At 45.3% G+C, this 22,163-nt stretch overlaps 1 protein-coding gene across 1 annotated transcript in view; it reads left to right on the top strand.

The window, feature by feature from the left end:
- Nucleotides 1–10,753: 10,753 nt before the first annotated feature.
- The window catches only part of LOC139575153 (voltage-dependent calcium channel gamma-2 subunit), a 70,637-nt gene continuing 59,227 nt past the window's right edge, over nucleotides 10,754–22,163 (top strand). The window contains exon 1 of the mRNA XM_071400159.1: nucleotides 10,754–12,794. Coding sequence (XP_071256260.1) covers nucleotides 12,569–12,794 — 226 coding nt within the window. The 5' untranslated portion in view covers nucleotides 10,754–12,568. The remainder of the gene's footprint in view (nucleotides 12,795–22,163) is intronic.

Below are 22,163 nucleotides of genomic sequence, written 5' to 3'. Positions count from 1 at the left end.
GGCAGCAGTCGGGAAATGTCCAGTGGGCCAGTGCTGAAACCGGGGAAACTATTTATAGCTATCGCCATTCATGGATTAAATAAGGTCAATATATGTATGTATGTTTTTATCTCTTCACTGTCCCTGTTTTTCATTTCCTGCAGAGTCTCTCATCTACTATGTTGCTATCTAAAGCAATCTCTCAATCTCCCAAGCACACTTACACAGTTGCACGCATAGACCAACTCAAAAATTCATAAACACAAATAATAAAGCATGGAATATACATGGACATTGACCCAGCAATTCACAGACATGTTTTATGACACATCTATAGGTAAGTGTGAACCAGGCTGTATGTAGCGTAGCGTGTGCAAGCTGAATATGCGGGTGGGGTGGAGGGCAGGCTTGGTGCTGTTTCCATGGAAACAGAGCAGTCAGCACATCTGTATTTCTGCCGCTGTCACAGCTGGATCTGCCGGGTTCCCCCTGCTGCTTCTTTACCACCGAACTCAGTACGATCTCGGCTCACACCACACCACAGCTCTCTAGTACAAACAGGTCTCAGATCAGATTACAGTACTATCCCAAGCAGCCATTGCAGAGCATCAATGCAGAGCAGAGGCAGTTGGAACGGGATGTTGGAATATGAGGACTGCAGAAACTACACTCTGATCCATCTCCCAAACCCAGCATTTTGTACAAAAACCAAACTCTAAAATCCTCACTCTCACTCTCGTCCATCTCTCTTTCTGTCCATCTCTGTGTCTGTGTGTCTGTCCCCGCCCTCTCTCTGTGTCTCTGTGGCTGGGAGTAAGGGAGGCCAGAAGCACTAATTAGAATGCGAGGGAGCGAGTCACTGCTGTAAATTGAAAACATATTGATTCCCTGTGCTCTGCTCTCCAGAGTGTGGAACCAGCAAAGGGAGAGAGAGAGAGAGAGAGAGAGAGAGAGAGAGAGAGAGAGAGAGAGAGAGAGAGAGAGAGAGAGAGAGAGAGAGAGAGAGAGAGAGAGAGAGAGAGAGAGAGAGAGAGAGAGAGAGAGAGAGAGAGAGAGAGAGAATGGTGGACTACAGGGAAAAGGGGGGGGTTGAGCCTCACAGATGAAGTATTTCCTTGAAATGAACATGGGAACATTAGCATATAGTGGTCTCATAAGTCTTCCAACTTATAGTGCATTCGGAAAGTATTCACACCCCTTGACTTTTTCCACAATTTGTTACGTTACAGCCTTATTCTAAAATTGATCAAATAAAATATCTTCCTCATCAATCTACACACAATACTCCGTAATGGAAAAAGCGAAAATGGGTTTTTAGAAATTTTAGCAAATTTATAAAAAAAGAAAACAGATACCTTACTTACATAAGTTTTCAGACCGTTTGCTATGAGACTCGAAATTGAGCTCAGGTGCATCCTGTTTCCATTGATCATCCTTGAGATGTTTCTACAACTTGATTGGAGTCCACCTGTGGTAAATTCAATTGATTGGACATGATTTGGAAAGGCAGACACCTGTTTATATAAGGTCCCACAGATGACAGTGCATGTCAGAGAAAAAACCAAGCCATGAGGTCGAAGAAATTGTCCGTAGAGCTCTGAGACAGGATTGTGTCGAGGCACAGATCTGGGGAAGGATACCAAAACAGTTCTGCAGCATTGAAGGTCCCCAAGAACACAGTGGCCTCCATCAATCTTTTTTTTATATTATGTAACCTTCATTTAACTAGGGAAGTCAGTTAAAACCTCTTTGGGCTAGGTGTGCCTCAGAGCGCCAAATTCAAATGACAGAAATCGTAATATTAAACTTTCATGAAAATACAAATGTCATACATCATTTAAAAGATAAACTTCTTGTTAATCCAGCCGCGTTGTCAGATTTCAAAAAGGCTTTACGGCGAAAGCACACCATGCGATTATCTGAGGACAGCGCCCCGCATAGAAAAGCATTAAAAACATTTTTCAACCAAGCAGATGCATTGCGAAAGTCAGAAATAGCAATAAAATAATCCCTTACCTTTGAATATCTTCATCTGGTTGCAATCACAAGGGTCCCTGTTACATAACAAATGGTCCTTTTGTTCGATAAAGTCCTTCTTTATATCCCAAAAAAGTAGTGACGGTCTGTGGTCCGGAGCCTCCAGCGACGGTCGGCGGTCCGGAGCCTCCATGCGCCCCGCACCGGAGCCGCACCCGACGCCATGTGTCATCCATCATAGATGCCCACCTGGACCCTACCCTATTGAGTCAGGTTTTGCGGTCGGAGTCCGCACCTTTGGGGGGGGGGGGGGGGGGGGGGGTACTGTCACGCCCTGACCATAGTAAGCTGTTTATTCTCTGTGTTGGTTGGGGCGTGATAGTGACTTCGGTGGGTCATCTAGGTGAATTTGTATGTCTATGGTGGCCTGATATGGTTCCCAATCAGAGGCAGCTGTTTATTGTTGTCTCTGATTGGGGATTATATTTAGGTAGCCATTTCCCCATGGTTATTCGTGGGATCTTGTCTACATTTAGTTGCCTGAGTGCACAACAGTTGCTTCACGTTTCGTTTGTTCTTTTGTTGTTTTTGTTCTGGACTGGGAACTGTCGCCGGAAGTCGCTGGAGGCTCCGGACCGCAGACTGTCGCTGGAGGTTCCGGACCGCAGATCATCTCAGGAGGTTCCGGACCGTAGACCGTCTCAGGAGGTTCCGGACCGTAGACCGTCTCAGGAGGTTCCGGACCGTAGACCATCTCAGGAGGTTCCGGACCGTAGACCGTCGTAAGAGGTTCCGGACCGTAGACCGTCGTAAGAGGTTCCGGACCATAGAACGTCTCAGGAGGTTCCGTACCGTAGACCGTCTCAGGAGGTTCCGGACCGTAGACCGTCTCAGGAGGTTCCGGACAGTAGACCGTCTCAGGAGGTTCCGGACTGTAAACCGTCGTAGGAGGTTCCGGACTGTAAACCGTCGTAGGAGATTCCGGACTGTGGACCGTCGGAGGAGGTTCCGGACTGTGGCCCGTCGGAGGAGGTTCCGGACTGTGAAATGTCGCCGGAAGCTCTGGACTGGGAACTGTCGCCGGAAGCTCTGGACTGGGAACTGTCGCCGGAAGCTCTGGACTGGGAACTGTCGCCGGAAGCTCTGGACTGGGAACTGTCGCCGGAAGCTCTGGACTGTGGAGGCGCACTGGAGGCCTGATGCGTGGGACCGGTACAGGTGGCACCGGGCTGATGACACGCACCTCAGGGCGAGTGCGGGAAAGAGGCACAGGACGTACTGGACTGTGGAGGCGCACTGGAGACCTGATGCGTGGGACCGGTACAGGTGGCACCGGGCTGATGACACGCACCTCAGGGCGAGTGCGGGGAGGAGGCACAGGACGCACTGGACTGTGGAGGCGCACTGGAGGTCTAGAGCGCAGAGCTGGCACAACCCTTCCTGACTGGATGCTCACTCCAGCCCGGCAAGTGCGGGAAGCTAGCACAGGACGCACTGGGCTGTGAAGGCGCACTGGCGACACAGTGCATAGAACCGGCGCAGAATATCCTGGACCGAGGAGACGTACTGGAGACCAGGAGTGCTGAGCCGGCACAATCCGTCCTGGCTGAATGCCTACTCTAGCACGGCAACTGCGGGGAGCTTGCACAGAGCGCACCGGGCTGTGGATGCGCACTGAAGGCATGGTGCGCAGAACCGGATAACACGGTGCTTGACCGGTCACTCGCTCCCCAAGGTAAGCACGGGGAGTTGGCTCAGGTCTGAACCCTGACTCCGCCAATCTCCCCGTGTGCCTCTTGTGCTTGCTTCGTTGAGCTATCTCCTCGTATCGTCGCCGTTCCGCTTTCGCTGCCTCCATCTCCTCCTTCGGATGGCGATACTCCCCGGCCCTTGTCCAGGATCCTGCTCCCTCCAGGATTTCCTCCAGGGTCCATTCCTCCTGGCCACGCTGCTTGGTCCGTTTTTGGTGAGATCTTCTGTCACGATCTTCGTAAGGAATGGCCCAAGGTGCAGCGTGGTAGGCGTACATTATTCTTTAATAAATGAATACCGAACAAAAACAACAAAACGAACAAACGAAACGTGAAGCTACTGTTGTGCACTCAGGCAACTAAATGTAGACAAGATCCCACGAATAACCATGGGGAAATGGCTACCTAAATATAATCCCCAATCAGAGACAACAATAAACAGCTGCCTCTGATTGGGAACCATATCAGGCCACCATAGACATACAAATTCACCTAGATGACCCACCCAAGTCACTATCACGCCCCAACCAACACAGAGAATAAACAGCTTACTATGGTCAGGGCGTGACACAGAGCTTGAGAGGATCTGCAGAGAAGAATGAGAGAAACTCCCCAAATACAGGTGTGCCAAGCTTGTAGCCTCATACCCAAGAAGACTCGAGGCTGTAATCACTGCCAAAGGTGCTTCAACAAAGTACTGAGTAAAGGGTCTGAATACTGAGGTAAATGTGATATTTCAGTTTACATTTTTAGAAAATTCTAAAAACCTGGTTTTGTTTTGTCATTATGAGGTATTGTGTCTAGATTGATGAGGAAAAACAACTATGTAATACATTTTAGAATATGGCTGTAATGTAACAAAATTTGGAAAAAGTCAATTGGTCTGAATACTTTCCAAATGCACTGTATTTGCTTTAGGCCCATTCACACCATAGAAAAAGATTGATTAATGAAGAAAGGCCAGAGCGAGAGAATGATCAAGCATTGAAGTGGCACACCGGGAAATAGAAGCAGAGAGCGAGAGAAAGAATGGTCATTCATTACCTCCAGCCATACCCCCATTAAATTTGGACAAACCCCTCCCCTTTATCCATTACACACACCTGATTGATTATGGGAACAGGGTGAGAGTTGGAGGGAGGAAAACAGTGGATAGCGAGAGAGGTGTGTGTGTGTGTCTGTGTCTGTGTGTGTGTGTGTGTGTGTGTGTGTGTGTGTGTGTGTGTGTGTGTGTGTGTGTGTGTGTGTGTGTGTGTGTGTGTGTGTGTGTGTGTGTGTGTGTGTGTGTGTGTGTGTGTGTGTGTGTGTGTGTGTGTGTGTGTGTGTGTGTGTGTGTGTGTGTGTGTGTGTTGAGGGTACAATCAGGCCCTTGCTGAGCCTGTATGTCTGTTAGAAACGGAACACAAGCAGAAATTAAATGGGAAAAGACAGATGGTAAGTTTGAAGTGAGTAGCTGTCAGTTTGAGTCGCACACATACCTGTGTGTCTGCCCCTGGGCACTACAATAGCATCCTCACTCAGCACAGCACTGTCTCTCCATAGCACAGCAGTAACAATTAGTGCCTTCAACAGCACCAGGCACTGAACACATACTGCTCCAATTCTGAGACATTGAGGGTCATGTAGACTGGTCACGCCAGAAAGCATGCATAGCCCTCATGTTTTTAGTTGCACAATTACATTGATGCACCATGTAGGCTGTGTTTCTGATAGCACTGACGTTGTACATAGGGAAATCACATAAGGTTATGCCAGATAGAGAGCCATGAACAAAGCATATCAAGCATTACACATCTGCATACATTCACCAACATGTGCACAAGATACAATGCTCCAGCGGGCATTCACAATTTTGTGCACAATCCCCATACCTTTTATGGAACATTGGGTAACCAAGACAATGACCCAGTATTGAACCCTGATTGGATGCCATCCAGGCGGCCCGTGTGGATCACAGCCGCAGAATACCAGTCAGGTGAAGAAGCTGAGGCGCTGCAGCAGAGAGAGACATGTCAGAACGCTCACTCAGCTCAGCTCAAAGCAGGCACCCGGGGATCAGAGAGGAACCGCTGCTGACGGGGCAGTGTCCTCAACATGCAACACAGCCGCAGAACACTGGAGAACACAGCTAAACAAAGACACAGAAGACTGGGGATCACATCAGAACAGTGGAGAAGAACACAGGCTAACACACAGGCCAACACCACAGAACACAGTGGAACAGGACAGAGAGGAACCAAGGAACCAAGGAATAGAGGAACAGAGGAATACAGGAACAGAGGAGTAGAGGAACAGAGGAATAGAGGAATAGAGGAATACAGGAACAGAGGAATAGAGGAATACAGGAACAGAGGAATAGAGGAACAGAGGAATAGAGGAACAGAGGAATAGAATAATAGAGGCACAGAGGAGCAGAGGAATAGAAGAATACAGGAACAGAGGAACAGAGGAATAGAGAAACAGAAGAATAGAGGAACAGAGGGATAAGGGAAGAGTAGATAGCGGGGTAGGGAGGAATTGTGGCACCTGTCATGAGAGTGATTCAATTCATTACACAGATAATCAATCTAGTGGAGAGAGGGGAGGAAGATGGGGATGGTGGCAGGGAAGATGTTTGGTACGTTGTCTTTTGACTGTCTGAATGTAGTTGGATGGAACTGGAATGCAAACAATTTTGTGGCATGGGGACATGTTTCCACTGGCAGCCTGGTTCATAGGCTACTCTCAGTCTGAGAATGGGACTGCTGTGGAGACTGTGGTCTATCAGTTGGTAACGATGAGAAACAATAAGTAGGTCCATGCCCCCTACATCCACCTGGTGAAGAGAAGACTAGCACCCCTTGGTGAATGAGTCTAGTTATTCTGGCAGCCAGCTGCCAGTCATCACCTTTATCTAAAATAACTGTCAACGGCCACAATGAAAACATTATGCTATCCATTTAGAGGGGAGGAAATAGTTGTATTTTTACACTGTCCTGTGAAACAGACTGGAAAATGAAAGCAAGGGATGACATTTGAGTGAGGTCAGCAATGGGATGAGCTTGGTGGATTCATGCAGTTTGTCCAACACAACCATATCCATTGTGTACCCTGTTAATATAGACTACAGAAGCACATGATGCACTGTACTGTTAGCCCCTATGGCAGCAGTGCAGCCCTGTCTCTGGGATCCCTTCCTCCCTGCCTCAGAGCTGTAGAGACTAGAGAGATCGACCCCAGAGACCAAACGGCTCCAGGGTAGAACCTCACCCAGAGACTACCACTTAATGGGGATCACCTTCAATTAACAGGGATCTAGACTAGCGTTCAAAGGGCTGCTGCCTCCTTCAAAGTGGGCCAACACTTTTCTTCCTACTCCTCCCTCTCCTCCATCTTTTTTACTCCAGAGCACAATTTACTTTAAAATTCCTTAAGCCAATGCTCCAGGGGTGCTTTAACAAGGCCCTGATTAGGCTGGACCTACAGATTGACATAAAGAGTCCATTTGGGAGTTGTGTGGGTGCGGAACTGGGCTCCCTCTGATTGGTGCAGGCTCGCCTGTCAGGGGTAATTGTTTAATAAAGGCGAGGGTGTCCCAAATCCTGGCCGCGACGGTGAATCAGAGAGGTCTTTAGTCAGAGCACAAGGCCCCCCTCCCAGCTGGTGGTAGTGGTAGTGTGAGTGAGGGATCCAGATTGGATGAAAAGAGGGGAAGGACAAGCAAACGAAGACACACAGAAAGACAGATGACAAAAATACACACAAATATGAGGGTGAAATGAAGGTGCTGTTTATTGACATAGGAAAAATTGCATTTACCACAGGACTAGGGATTACAGAGACTAAGCATTGTTCATCTTGACCCAGATGAGAGGAATGGAGGAAGAAATAAGTAGAGAGAGAGGACACAGTGAGCTGAGAAAAAAGTATGTGAGGTTTCCATTCAGAGCAAGACACCGATGAAAATGTTTAATCTCAGTCGCACATTAAAGACCTACAGTGTGAGGGAGAGTTTCTCTGTTCAGAACTGATAAATAGTAAGAGAAAAAAAGTAAGAGAAACACACATCACCTTGTCCAAACGTGTCACGGAGACATTGGCCACAGCTCATAACCTAATGCTTGGGAAGAAAATGATGATGACTTTTCTTTTATGATGAAGCTCACAGACCAGATGACAGAGCCAGTGGTATGTGTGCCAGGGCCAGGTTTCTGCTCACCTTATAGGCTCAAGTGTTTATTTGATATCCAATGGAAGGGCTGTGTAGATCAGAGGTGGGTCCCATGGGTCTAATACATCAGGCTTATTAATGAGTGGGGCGCTAGGGACTGCCAATACAGTTAGTAACCAGGTTCAAAATGGCCTGCATTATAAAAACACTCAAATTAGGACGGATGACTATGGCCAGCAGGTTTTCCTGATCATATGACTTGCCCAGGAAAATATCCTGGCCCAGTTAGGTTGTACCTAAAACTAGGCCCAGAGTTTTTCCAGATCATGTCGATCTTGTGTTGACATCTCACTCCAACCCTATGCAACAGTCACTGTGGACCCAAACCCAGCTCCCAGTCCCAATCCATTGTTCATGCATCAGTTTATTTGCTCCATCGGTTTGTTGAGATCACAGAGTCCCTGGCCAAAACTAGCAGTGCTATTTGTTTGCTAATTGCTCTGTAAAGCCACTGGGACACGGGCTAATGGGCCCCCAGATCTGTGTACATGGCTGGGTTGGGTAAACATTAGAGATGAGTGATGGAGGGAGAAGCCTGCCATAGTTGAAGAGTTGGACTGAAGAATCACCAGGAAGATCAAATTAATGGGCCTTATTTCGAGGAGCAAGAGTCGACAGGACTCCGCCCTAATGGAATGACAGAAAAATATCCATACGCAAACTATAGCCATACATTGCATGAGTTAATTGCACAAATGTATGGTAGGCCTATGGTTGGTTCTCTAAGGAAGTCCAGAGAGCACATATTAATACAACAATTATTGCATTGTTATGTCGAGATCACAACTTATTTATCTTCTGATCACGACATAACAAAAGTTGTTTTGTCGAGATCACAAGATAAACTCTATAAATATGAGTGGATGTATTGATGATAGATTGACAGCACTGTCATAGTGGACCAAAGGCGGTAGGACTCTACAAAGATCTAAGATCTTTGATTAGAGCACAACTGTTGTCAGTATCCTATAGGCCTGGGTCTTCTTATCAAACCTCCAGCAATATAAGAAAAACGGAGGAATTACAAGTTAGTCGGACAACTGAATGCATTCAACCGAAATGTGTCTTCCGAATTTAACCCAACCCTGGGTGCCGGGGGCTGCCTTGATCAATGTCATCTACACAGTGGTTTTGGGAGGTAAACTGCTTTGCTCAAGTGCAGAACAGCAGTTGTTTTCCACCTTGCCAGCTCGGGATTCAAACCAGTGACCTTTCAGTTACTGCCCCAACGCTCTTAACCGGTCGGCTACCTGCCGCCAGAAATGTGTCAGTGAGATGATTTTTATAACTGGATGAATGGCGGTGCTGTCCTTCAGTAACACAACATTTTGCCCACCATTTATGGCTGAAATAGACAAATAGACTGTAACCTTCATGAAATGTTTGAGTATTTAGAAACCTCAACATGTGATTCACTTCACCTGTTTAACTAGTTTGATTTTTCTGTACTAGTTTTTAATTGTTGTTTGTGACTGTGTTTGGCTGCTATTGACAGGCCAACCTCCCTGTTAAAACTATTCAAGAAATTCAAATAAACTTTCATTGGTAGTCTGCAACCACAAACCTCAATGTTAACTTTTCTTGCCATAAACATTCAACATTCAATTTAAAATAGTAGTGCAACATCACTTTTACATGTCTTTAAAATGTGATTGTACTGGAGACAAAACTGGAAGCAATATATAACTGCCAGACAAAATGCTATTTCTGCCTGGGTTAATTCCTTATCAAAATAAAAATGGATGCATTGATCCACCCTTGGCTCTGCCTTAGCCATATTGTCAAGCTATCATCAATACATCCACTCCTATGTATAGAGTTCATCTCGTGAACTCGACAAAACAACGTTTGTTATGTAATGATCACTAGAAAATGACCTTGTGATCTCGACTTAACAATTGTTGTTATGTCATGATCACAAGAAAATATCTCCACAATAGGAGGGAATAATTGTTTTATTCATATGTCCTCTCTGGACTTCCGTAGGTCTTTCTATAGCTGTTGGAATGAAACGCTCAATTGCAGTTGCGGCGCATGAAAACTAGGGGGAGACAAGCTCCTGAACACTGAACGACGCTTACGGCGCGCGGAGGGAGCTGTCCTTTCAACACTGAGACTGGACCACACATTCAAGAGCAGTGGCGGACAACCAGCGCGCGTTTCTCTGGCTTCCTACTGCTTATTTCCCCATTCAGAGTTATTGCAGTGAAGGTGCATGGAGTAATTACATGTATAGGACCGAGAAAAGATTTTGCTGGCAGTGGCAGGAGCTAATAAATCTGATTGCTTTGCAATTATAAATTACACTGTGATTGTTTGGATCACAATGGCCAAGTCTGAAAACAGCCCAAAAGCGAGTCCATCTCATAAGGCTGTCCTGCGTCAAAATATGGAAATGTTATTTGGTAATTAAACAAATTATGATAGAGGGACAGAAACCAAAATCTGAGAAACTGGCACCCAAAGTCCAATCCAAGCGAGCAGGAAAAATAGTAGAGTCACGCAATTCAGACTCAATCCAATAAATCATTTTGGGGGATTATTTTAGGAACATTATGACCACAATGAATAGGCTATCATAAAAACCTGTGGTGGCAATAACCCAAAGCACGTCAGGATTTATAATGCTAATGTATAAATATAAAATACAGTTCTCCATAATCCTTCCACCAGTTCTAACTAACCCCACCCCCCTCTTTTCACACACACACACACACACACACACACATACACATATACCCATACACACACAAACCAGCCCGCAACCCCCGCACCCCCTACTCACCCCTCCCTCCACTCCAGAAATGGAATTAAAATCTTTAATAGGCTATCGTTCCAGCATCGGTGGACGAGCACTGTAGCCTACTAAAGCCAGAGTATAGCATCAGTCAATGTGGGAAGAAAATATACTCATAATCTTCAGCACTACAATCAGCATTCAAACACTGACATAAACCATCGTTTTAGAGGAGAAACCCTCAATTAAATGCATAGCGCTGACACTGACATCCAGAATATACGGACTCCAATTTGCCCCCCTCTCAACGGCTCTGTGGATCTGTGCTGTTGGGTCGGCGTGGCGTGCTGTCGGTCTCTTCCTCCGGTTGTGTAATATTTTTCTAGCCCAGCTACACACTCCTACACCCTCAGAAGAAAAACTCCGCTGTCATCTGAACGAACAAGGGAAGGAACAAGGATTGGAACATATACTGTCGTTTTTTGCTTTGATTTGCAACTGAGTTTTCTATCAGATTATTTTCGATTTACATGGCGCAAGGGCTATGCAAGTGGGAAGGTTCTGGTTCCGGTTCTGGGTGTGATACAACCGTGAATTTGGATATCTAAGTAACAACAGTATTAACAGTGGTACTAAAACGGATCAGTTCCGGCGGCATCCCCAACTCCTCTTTCTCCTCTTCCCGGCTCTATGTCGAGTAATGGTCGGCTTGCCTTGCTGGATGCACCCCGCTCTCTCCGGATCGTCGACTGCACCCTTTCCAACCGCAAATCCCCATTTTCGGCGGAAACCTTCAAAGAGCTAAGGGCTACATATGGAAACTGGGGATCAGAATTTTAGGAAAAAGGAAATCTAGCTCTTGTTCAATTTGTTTTCGACCTGATTTATCTGTTTCTTTACTAATTAATTAATTTATTCATTGGGCTTGATTTCTTCATTCCATTGTTGGTTGATTTGTCAAATTGATGCCAGCCCTATAGTATTTTACTTTCTTATATAATATAGACCCCAGGATTATTTTCATTTGTTTCCACTGGACTTGAATCGTCCATTTATTTACAATTGCTTTTCTTATTTTCCCTGTCCTTCATTTCCCGTCCCTGTTTCTCTCCTTGCTTTTCCATCTTGACTATAATAGCCCTGACATAGGGTTATTCAAACATAATTAAACATAAAATATATACAAATTCAGCATTATATGCCAACAATAATTTTAATTAATTTCGCATCTAAGAGACGTATTGACTTGCCAGGCAGAATTGTTGTAAACCTACCATTACTCTAACACCACCCCCACCCTCTTCTCTTCATACATTTGAGCTCATATTCATTCAGTGCTATCCATAGAATAGTACTTATCTGCAAACATTGCATATCAAGAAACACATTGCCAGCGTGTTGAATGCTACATTGTAAAGCATGAGACAAAAGCTAGTCTCAAAGCGTAATAGCCTACTGAATTTTGATTGAGGCTATCCCCTTTTCCATTTATATTACAGTCTCTCTCTACCTATCACTTACTGTGATTGTATATTATACATAATATTATCTTTACATTAGTAGGTTTATGCTGCAACTGCCAGTGTAGGCTAGTTGTAGTCATAGGGATAACAGTTGACGCTTTAGTCCATTTTAGAGGCCATTACTTTGTCCATAATTCTTATATTTGGGGTAACATTTAGTAAACCCATCTGGGGAGAGAGACACTGCGTCCTCCTCCCGAAACTACCCTAAAAGGAAACCCAATTTCTCTTAGTCAGTCCTCACCCAAACGCAACCATAAGGTTCCTACCGCATCCACCTCCTTCCCCCTCCTTTCGCTCAAATATATCCCATTTTTTTAGTTTGGTTTGGTCCCGTAAATTTTCAAATATTTATTTCCTATATATCAAGAGGAAAGGGGGTCCCCCTTTCATGGAATGCGGAAATATGGGTCTGTTTGACCGCGGAGTTCAGATGCTATTGACCACGGTCGGCGCATTTGCCGCCTTCAGTCTCATGACCATCGCGGTTGGCACGGACTACTGGCTGTACTCGCGCGGCACGTGCAAGTCAAAGTCGGTCAGCGATAACGAGACCAGCAAGAAGAACGAAGAGGTGATGACCCATTCGGGATTGTGGAGGACGTGTTGCTTAGAAGGTAATTGAGCCACATGCGTTTTGCAGTCACTTTATTTTCTCCATGTCAGTATACCATAGTGATTACATTTGAACCTTTACCTACATGTAGTAAAACCTATCCCACTCGTTGACGTTATAACTTTTATCCCTTCCTTTGCTTTTCTACTGACATATGCCATGTGGATCAGGTTTATCTTAAGCCCCATACAGTGTATCAAACACAGAATTGGGCCAATGAACTACTGTAAGAACCCTCCATTTCACACCTCTTAGACCTATAGACAATCCTCAAGTGACACCTTCAAAACATGACTTTTCTACATTCTTTGCCACCAGTCGATTGTATTGTTCAAAACAGCACCAAGTGACCATGCCATTCTTCAAACATTTCTAATTGTGATAACATATGATAATGACCAGTGCACAAGAGCAACAGAGAGTCAGCCATTCCTGTCAAATTTCCATCCAGACCCCACCTTTGACCTCTGGATGATGGGGTGCCTTAACAGTGCTTGTCATTTACCCTTTGACCTGGCAGTGCTTAGTATTTTCTGAGTTGTCAAACACAGTCACCTCTCAAGCGCAGGTTCAAGACCACCTCCCACGTCTTGACTTGACACACAGCGGGGTCTTGTTTTCTGTCATGCTCTGGCGGAGGCGTCAGATGCTGACTTTGAGCGTAACCTTGTGAGGTCACGCAGCGTTACATCTTCTTAGCAGAGAGATTCACACAGGCCTCCTGTCTCTCTGCACACTCCTCTGTCATTTGATAAGCAGTAAGCAGTCAGTCTCAGGTCAGATCTCTGCTCTAACAGCCTGAGGTGAAGTCAGCCCCAGGAAGTGGTTTATGAAAATAATGTCAGTGCCACTCAACTGTAAAGATCTGATGATTTGAACTCTTCAAAATGTGTATGTTTGCACAGAATAAAGTTATGTGTTTTTTGGCATGTTAAATTCACATTGGCAAAAATGTATTAAAAAAATGGAAATTACAGGGATGTATTTTTATTTAGAGAGTTTCCTGGGCAATGAAAGTACTGTTGTATGTTAATTTCTTAATCGACATTACTGGGTGATTTTGACCATGGTAGGATGGCTGACGTTGGCCATATCTGTCAGGGCGGCTTAAGCATCTGCTTAAGGTTTGTTCAAGGTCTGTCTGACACCCTGCAGCTACCCTTTCCAGGAGCTCTCTGCATCTGTTCTCCTGTGCTAGCCAGGACATACAGTGGGAGAGCCATTTTAGGTCTCAACGTGACCCATGACAGGTTAACTACAGCTGTGGAGAGGTTTTCAAAGACTAGAGATTTTTAACCTCTGTTGAAAATTCACACTTATCTGTGAAGGTGGTGAAAATCAGTGGTGAGATATGACTGGCCTTTGCCTTAGTCAGGCTGTTATGTAATTAACAGACAATTGTTCATAGTCCAGACCTGACCAAAATCTCCTATACTTGGCACTAGGTGAATTACAATTACAAAGCCCATATGCCACAGCTTCTCTTTTGTGGCAAGATAACAGCCACCCTCCTTTGAATTGTTGATCCAAATAGCAGGAAATGAACACTGATTTGTAATTTGCGATTCCTGAATGGTCTCAGGCCTTGATGAGGGGAGGAAGCGGAGAACGGCACCATCGCATTTACACATCGAGGTCAGATTCATTTGAATACCAATCCAAACGACTTCCTGCTGTGGAAATTGGGCTTAAAAAAACGCAATCGGGTAAATTTATTCATGGGTAATTAGCACAATTTATACCGAAATCTGTGATATTGAAAAATAGGAAGTAAACTGCAGAGCCGGATCCAGCTGCAGTGGAGTATAAGCAGCAGCTCAGCCACAAGAAGCTCCTGCTACAGACCAGGTGTGGTGCTGCTATGTCTGCCATCTCAGGTGGATACTGTAACTACAGCATGAAGAGGTTCATGCCAATGCTGAAATCAAGTGGGTACTTTGTATGGAAAATCACCATCCTACACCTTGTGTCTCATATATCGGTAGCTACCTTGTTGCGATGGATGATGATGCATCCTGTCTGTATCACAACTGACAATGCAGACAGTGATTTGCTGTAGCCCAGCTCTGGCCCACTCATACAGCTCATGTTGTGTGCCCAGGTGGGCGAGGGGTTGTGTTTGTTTAATCAGCTCCTGGAGAGGAGAGTCCCTGATCACAGAGGGGAATGTCCACACAACCATCTACCACTCTACTGCTCACTCCAGGACCTGTAATACCATACCTAGCCTCGCCCATGAGAAAGTAACCATACAGGCTGCAGCACTGGAAAGAGAGTGGAGCACTTCGATGGTTCCATAAAATATGGCTTATATAGATTTTGTAGATTTACACTTGTTTTCACTAGTCGCCTGTGCTATCAGTCATACTGAAAATGCAATAGCATATGTCATCGCCAAAGCATGCGATTCATTTGTGAAATCTTACATTGCCCTTGGAGCTGGTTCATATGAATGCCGAGTCCCTTGATCTGTTGCAGTATTTGATTCAATTGTCCTGACATCAGAGAAACCAAACGATGTGTGCTATCAGCAAAGAGCCCTCCACAAGATTTGGCAACAATGTGCCCCTGGCTTACTATTTGGGCAAACAACATCTAACAGGAGCAACACAGTCCATTACAAGGAAGGTCAAAGATTAGAGTTCAGCATACATCACAGTTCTATGCTTGCTCCACTCATTCACATCAAATGAGACGCAGTCATTTTAATATGTTTTGTATTGCAATTTGCACTGTATTATACAGTATATTGTATTATGTAGGTGGGTGGCCTTGTGAGAGCCAGAACGGCTCATAGGGCAGGAGTCGTCTCCTGTTTCTGAAGCGTGAGGTAGAGGCAGGAGGTTATGTAGTATTATGTAGTGTTATGTATATTATTCACATTTACATGTCAGTCATTTAGCAGATGCTCTTATCCACAGTGACTTACAGTACATACATGTTCATACTTTTTCATACTGGTCCCTAAGGGCATCAAACCCACAAATCATGCTCTACCAACAGGAGGATTATGTATATTATATTATGAATTTTAGGTATTTTATTTGTTGTTTTGTTTCCTGTTTGGACCCGAGGAAGAGTACTTAGGGATCCCAATACAATACTAAATACTAAATGCCTCTTCTATAGTGAGAAATAAATATCCAAGACTACATTTTAAACGCAGAATAAAATCCTTTGGAGCCTATATTGTCATAGTCACCCTAATACACTAGCACCCAGTTATACTGCCAGTTATACTGGCAGTTATACTAGCAGTTATACTGGCAGTTATACTAGCAGTTATACTGGCAGTTATACTAGCAGTTATACTGGCAGTTATACTAGCATATATCCTAGCTGTTATACTATCAGTTTTACTAGCAGGTATACTGGCAGTTATACTAGCAGTTATACTAGCAGTTATACTAGCTGTTATACTGGCAGTTATACTGGCAGTTATACTAGCAGTTATACTGGCAGTTATACTAGCAGTTATACTAGCTGTTATACTGGCAGTTATACTATCAATTATACTAGTAGTTATACTAGCAGTTATACTGGCAGTTATACTAGCAGGTATACTAGCAGTTATACTGGCAGTTATACTAGCTGTTATACTAGCAGTTATACTGGCAGTTATACTAGCTGTTATACTGGCAGTTATACTGGCAGTTATAATAGCAGTTATACTGGCAGTTATGCTGGCAGTTATACTGGCAGTTGTACTAGCAGTTATACTAGCAGTTATACTGGCAGTTATAATAGCAGTTATACTAGCAGTTATACTAGCTGTTATACTGGCAGTTATACTAGCAGTTATACTAGGAGTTATACTGGCAGTTATACTAGCTGTTATAGTAGCAGTTATACTGCCAGTTATACTAGCAGTTATACTAACAGTTATACTGGCTGTTATGCTGGCAGTTATACTAGCTGTTATACTGGCAGTTATACTAGCAGTTATACTAGCAGGTATACTGGCAGTTATACTGGCAGTTATACTAGCAGTTATACTAGCAGTTATACTGGCAGTTATATTAGCAGTTATACTGGCAGTTATACAAGCAGTTATACTAGCATATATACTGGCCTATGCTTTGGAAGCCTGTGCAAACTAGTCTGTGTATTATTGTCATACTGAGGCAGAGCCATACAAAGGGGATGAGGTAGGGGGATTTGTCTGGGGCTATGTTCTGTGTGTGTTAAGCATACGGCAAACATGTGTGGTGCTAATGGATTGAGCCCCAGTGGGAGGGGTGGAACACTGCTCCATCCTGTCTGGGCTGGGTGACTGCCTACCGGAGCATCCACGTTGCTCGGCACGGCCTCCGCTCTTCACAGCCAGGTATAGCACACCGCCACGCCTCGCTCCACGCTAATCTGCCCCATTCATCTTCATTACAGCGCCCCCCTCTGCCTCGGGTATAGGATGAGAAACGAAGGAAGGGAGGAGGAGGGGGGGCGGGCAGGAGGTGCAAAAGAAGATGGGAAAATCCTTTGACAAAAGAGGGCTACTTTGGTGGCTGTGTTTCCCCCCCTTTCCTCCTATCACCTGTTGTATGAGTGGTTTTCTTCAGTAAGACCAATAATTCACCCCCTGCCTCGGGGTTCACTGGCAGAGCCGTTTCCCATGAAGGACTATCAGCAATAGAGGGAATACATGTGCTTTGTTTGCTCCCTCCATGCCGTTTGGAAGAGTAGTCCAATGCTTTGTGATGCCATATGAATGAAAATATATGGGGGCCAGCTTTACCCTCTGCATGAAAAAAAGTTGAAATCCACCCACTTGGTACCCTTTCCTGGTTTCTCAGTTGTGGAAATGGACTGGTGCTGAAGAGAATGCATTTGGATGGTTGAGGAAATGAATGACCAAACTCCAGGACTTGTTTGTGTGGCCTCCCTCGGTTCCTTCCTGTCAATCATCTTGAGACTATACCAGTGTGTGTGTACAGGCACTGTATCTTATGGTTTTCTACATGAGTATGTGGGTGTAGCGTTTTGAACAGGTGGGAGAAATCTACTAGTGCTTTCTCCGTGTGTATGTTTTTGTTGGTGTATGTGTGTTTGAGCCTGAGCACTTGTTTGTGTGTGTGTACACGTTTGTGTTTGTGTGTGTGTCTGTGTGTGTGTGGGTGTGTGTGTGAATGTTTACACGTGCGTGTGCGTACATGCATGTGTATATATCCGGCGTGTATGTGTGTGTGTATGTGTGTGTGTGTGTGTGTGAAAAACACAGAATGAGAGATAGTGCAGAGATTGTTGGGCTGGGCAGTGCCAGTGCTCCAGAGCAGGACTAGTCTCATAGTCCAATCAGATAAGGATTACACCGGCTGTAACATGCCCACCCAGGCTAATGACCCGACCCTAAAGTGGCATTAGGCTGTATTATGACACGGCTCCACTGTACACCCAGCTGCATGAACAGGATAACATGCCCGCATATCCGCCATCAAGGAACACAAGCGTAGCCACGCACACCAGTGTACTGGCCATATCAAGTTGAATACATAGTACTATATCCGTGGCAATTCAGAGTGGTCTGGTCTTCAACCACTTGTTGAGATAGGGGCAATAGGGGTTCATGGACTATCCCTCCCTTAGTGTTTCATTGGACTGGCTATCCACACTCGGAGGGTTGTGGAATAACATCTGCCCCAGTCACATCCCTCCTCTCAGCTGCTATCTAAGTGACTGGGCTCTATTGCACTGTCACCTCTCCCAGAGCCCATAGATAGATGTGATTCATTTAGCTCTGACCTGTCTGCCGCTGTGGCTACAGTAGCTCTGCTCTGCTGGGACTGCAGACAGACACTACTGGTCTGGACTGTTTTATTGGTCTGTACCCTGGTCCGTTCTATTGGCCACTAAGGCCTGATTATTACAGTACAGTCATTACTAGATGGGGCTGTGTGAGACTCAATCACCTTCATTACAGTAGTACAGTGTCTGTGGTGTCAGTCTGTCTGTCATTGTCCCACTGTGGAGATGGCCATGTACTGTAGTTCTACTCATTTATAATGTACTGTTCATTGCCTTGGGGTTTCCTCTTATTGGAGAGAGAGTGAATAGTGGGAGTGATTATGGTTCAGTACAGTCTTATATGCTGTTGCAGTGTTTTGGTCATGTGTAGGTCAATCACTAAGCCCCTCCTTTCTGAAGTTATAACATGCTTTAGTACAGTGAAGGTTATATCACTTTCCTATCTGGTTTTCTCATTCTCATTCTATGCTCCAGTATAGTGGAGGTGTGTAGTATGTAGGAGTCTCCATGCTATTCTGAATCTCCCCTCCCCCACACTTAGCTAACTGTACCTGCCAGAGAAGGCCTCTCCTGGCTTGGCAGTGGTGTGAAGCGGCATAATCCTCATCTCCATCTCCTCCATGTGCCCGTGTTGTGTGATGCAGGGGGAGATGCCATAGGAATTGGTTTAGGGTATGATTAATGTCACTGATGGCTTTGATCGATGGGAGACGTGCTGTAAACTTTGGTAGCCCTGTCCCATAAAAGCCACCCTCCTGCACGCCCACCTGCCTGCCCGCCTGCCTGCCCACCTGCCCACTCAGCGTGTAGGAGTCCCCCTGCTCCACTAAACGAGAGGGCCAGTCGTAAATTAGAAAAAAGGACACGTGTCAAAGAGGGGATGGCGTCCGGGTCACCACATGATAATTACATCAGTCCTCTCCAGTCACTGAAACTTGTGTGTGTGTGTGTGTGTGTGTGTGCGTATGTGTGTGGCTCTAGCCTTCATTTACACATGTTATTTTTAGCTGCAGTCAGTTGTGTTGAGGGGGAGTCTATCTTTATCCCACATGGCCAGGGAACAAATCAGTAGTGCACATGGGCTGGGCAGCTGGACCAGTCATACCCTGGGCCAGTCATCATACCCTGGGACAGTCATCATAGCCTTGGACAGTCATACCCTGGGCCATACTCTGGGCCATTCATACCCTGGGACAGTCATCAAACCCTGGGCCAGTCATCATACCCTTGGACAGTCATACCCTGGGACATACTCTGGGCCAGTCATACCCTGGGACAGTCATACCCTGGGACAGTCATTATACCCTGGGACAGTCATCATACCCTGGGATAGTCATACCCTGTGCCAGTCAAACCCTACACTATTGAATGGACAGAGGGCACTGGACTCTGGCTGCCAATAGATGTTATTGTACCGATTACAGTTGACTGTTATAGTACACAAACTTGATGAAAATACATGTGAAGCACTGACACCAGAAACAGTGAGATGAGACTGAAAGAAATGAATGTATCCTGGCAGGATATTGCATGGTTACAGGCACAAATAAATAGTTCACTGCTCCTAACAACACAGAAGTCTCTTACCTTGGTTCCACATCAGCGGCCATTTCCTTAAGCAGTGGAAATCTCACAAAGAGACCCAATAGTAAATAATAATTAACCTCAGATACAATCCATTCATTTTAAGGAGGTGAGATCCACTCCTTTTTCCTGCGATAGTGAGGAGAAACTACAGCAATCTGCCTTTTGATTAATTGGTGGTGTCCACAGCGCAGTTCATTTGCCATCTATTACACCGTATTTGCTTTGTGTCAGCGCGGAGCCAAAACACACTGCATCATCCCGGAGAGTGGGAGTGGGTAGAGTTCTGTCTGCTCCCCAACACCCTGCCATACTGTATGGGGTGTGAGGTGAGCCTGCACCTGCACCTGCACCTGGATCCAGTAAGACCAAGGCCCCGGTCCTTCACGGGGTTACGACTCCAGCCCTAGCACAACAGGCTCTCAGTGTTGTTGGGGAGAGGAGAATGAGATATTCCCACCTCTGTAGAACCCTCTTAGCACCTAGTGGGAAAGGTGCTGACAGCTCCACTCCCTGCCTGGTCCAGGTATATTTACTGTAGATAGCGTAACTCCAGTTTCATATACTCTGCAATCAATGTGTTTTAGGTATAACAATACAATGGAGCTAGACAGAGTTGTAATATGAGATGTGCAGAGTTTTGAGGGTATTGGATTTCTGCACAGCTAAAGAGTTGAGTCCTGACTGCAGGGCAGACAGATAGAGTAATGATTTTGTTGTATTCACCTGAGCCCTCGTTTCTTTTTTCATTGTCAATCGACCCGGGTCAGAGAGAGTAATGTCACATTTTGACAACGTTATTGACAAGTAACATTTGAGGTTGCAAAGGCAAATGGAAATCTTTGTCACAACACACTGACTGAAGGTCTTCTGTGCCTTATCTCCTTTAAGGGGGTGTCGGTGGCCATGTCTGTATGGGGGCCTGCAGAGGCCATACTGTGTGTGTGTGTGTGTGTGTGTGTGTGTGTGTGTGTGTGTGTGTGTGTGTGTGTGTGTGTGTGTGTGTGTGTGTGTGTGTGTGTGTGTGTGTGTGTGTGTGTGTGTGTGTGTGCGTGTGTGTGTGCGTGCGTGCGTGCGTGCGTGCGTGCGTGCGTGTGTGTGTGTGTGTGTGTGTGTGTGTGTGTGTGTGTGCGCGTGTAGGGCTGTTCAGATGGTCCTGTTAACTGCACTCCAGAGTGAGTTTTTACTGCAGCCGACAGAGCTGGCAGACCCCACTGTCACAGCAAATGGTGCTGTTGGGAAAACAAACACTTGTAATGAGACTCTATCTGTCAAATGAGACCATCAGAAACTGCTCCAAGCTAAGAAAAAAAATGGAAGGTGGTGATGTCATCGGCTGTCTTGAATGGGAGTAATGATGTTGACAAGGTCAAAGGGAGACTGCTGAACATTTGATTATTGGTAAAAAAATATATATATATATTTATAGTTATGCAATCCAAATATTTATTTTTAAACAGAAAAACATTATTAAAGCCATCCCATTTTAACCTACACAAACTTTGTGTAAGTTACACTCAATGTTATTTCAGAATGAATCTGTCCCAACTTGTATCTTATCTGTGAACTGTAGCTTTAGCAGTGACAGAGTGAGTTGGGGGTTAATCTGAAGGCTGATGATGGAATATGTTCTCTACAGGAAATGATGTAAACCTGGTGTCCAGGTATGGCTGACACTCGATTATTCATGTCTATAGAGGGATAATGTATGTGTTCTGACTCTGAAGCTCAGCCACAGTCTTAGCCACAATGCTGACAACGCATCTGATTTTCCTGAAGATGAAAGACAATAATACGGTAATCTCCAGATCAGGTCGAATCAAGGAGTTTATCAAAATGAAGGCGCTACATACTGATGTAGCTGGGGATAAGGCTCTGCTAAATCACAGAGGAAGATGATGCAACACTTCCTGTCCAGCCCATCACGTTTAACCCCTTCTGTCCCACTCCTTTCTGTGTGTGTGTGTGTGTGTGTGTGTGTGTGTGTGTGTGTGTGTGTGTGTGTGTGTGTGTGTGTGTGTGTGTGTGTGTGTGTGTGTGTGTG

Source organism: Salvelinus alpinus, chromosome 1 (assembly GCF_045679555.1).
Source record: "Salvelinus alpinus chromosome 1, SLU_Salpinus.1, whole genome shotgun sequence".
Lineage (NCBI taxonomy): Eukaryota > Metazoa > Chordata > Actinopteri > Salmoniformes > Salmonidae > Salvelinus > Salvelinus alpinus.
This window is presented reverse-complemented; position numbering and strand designations above follow the sequence as displayed.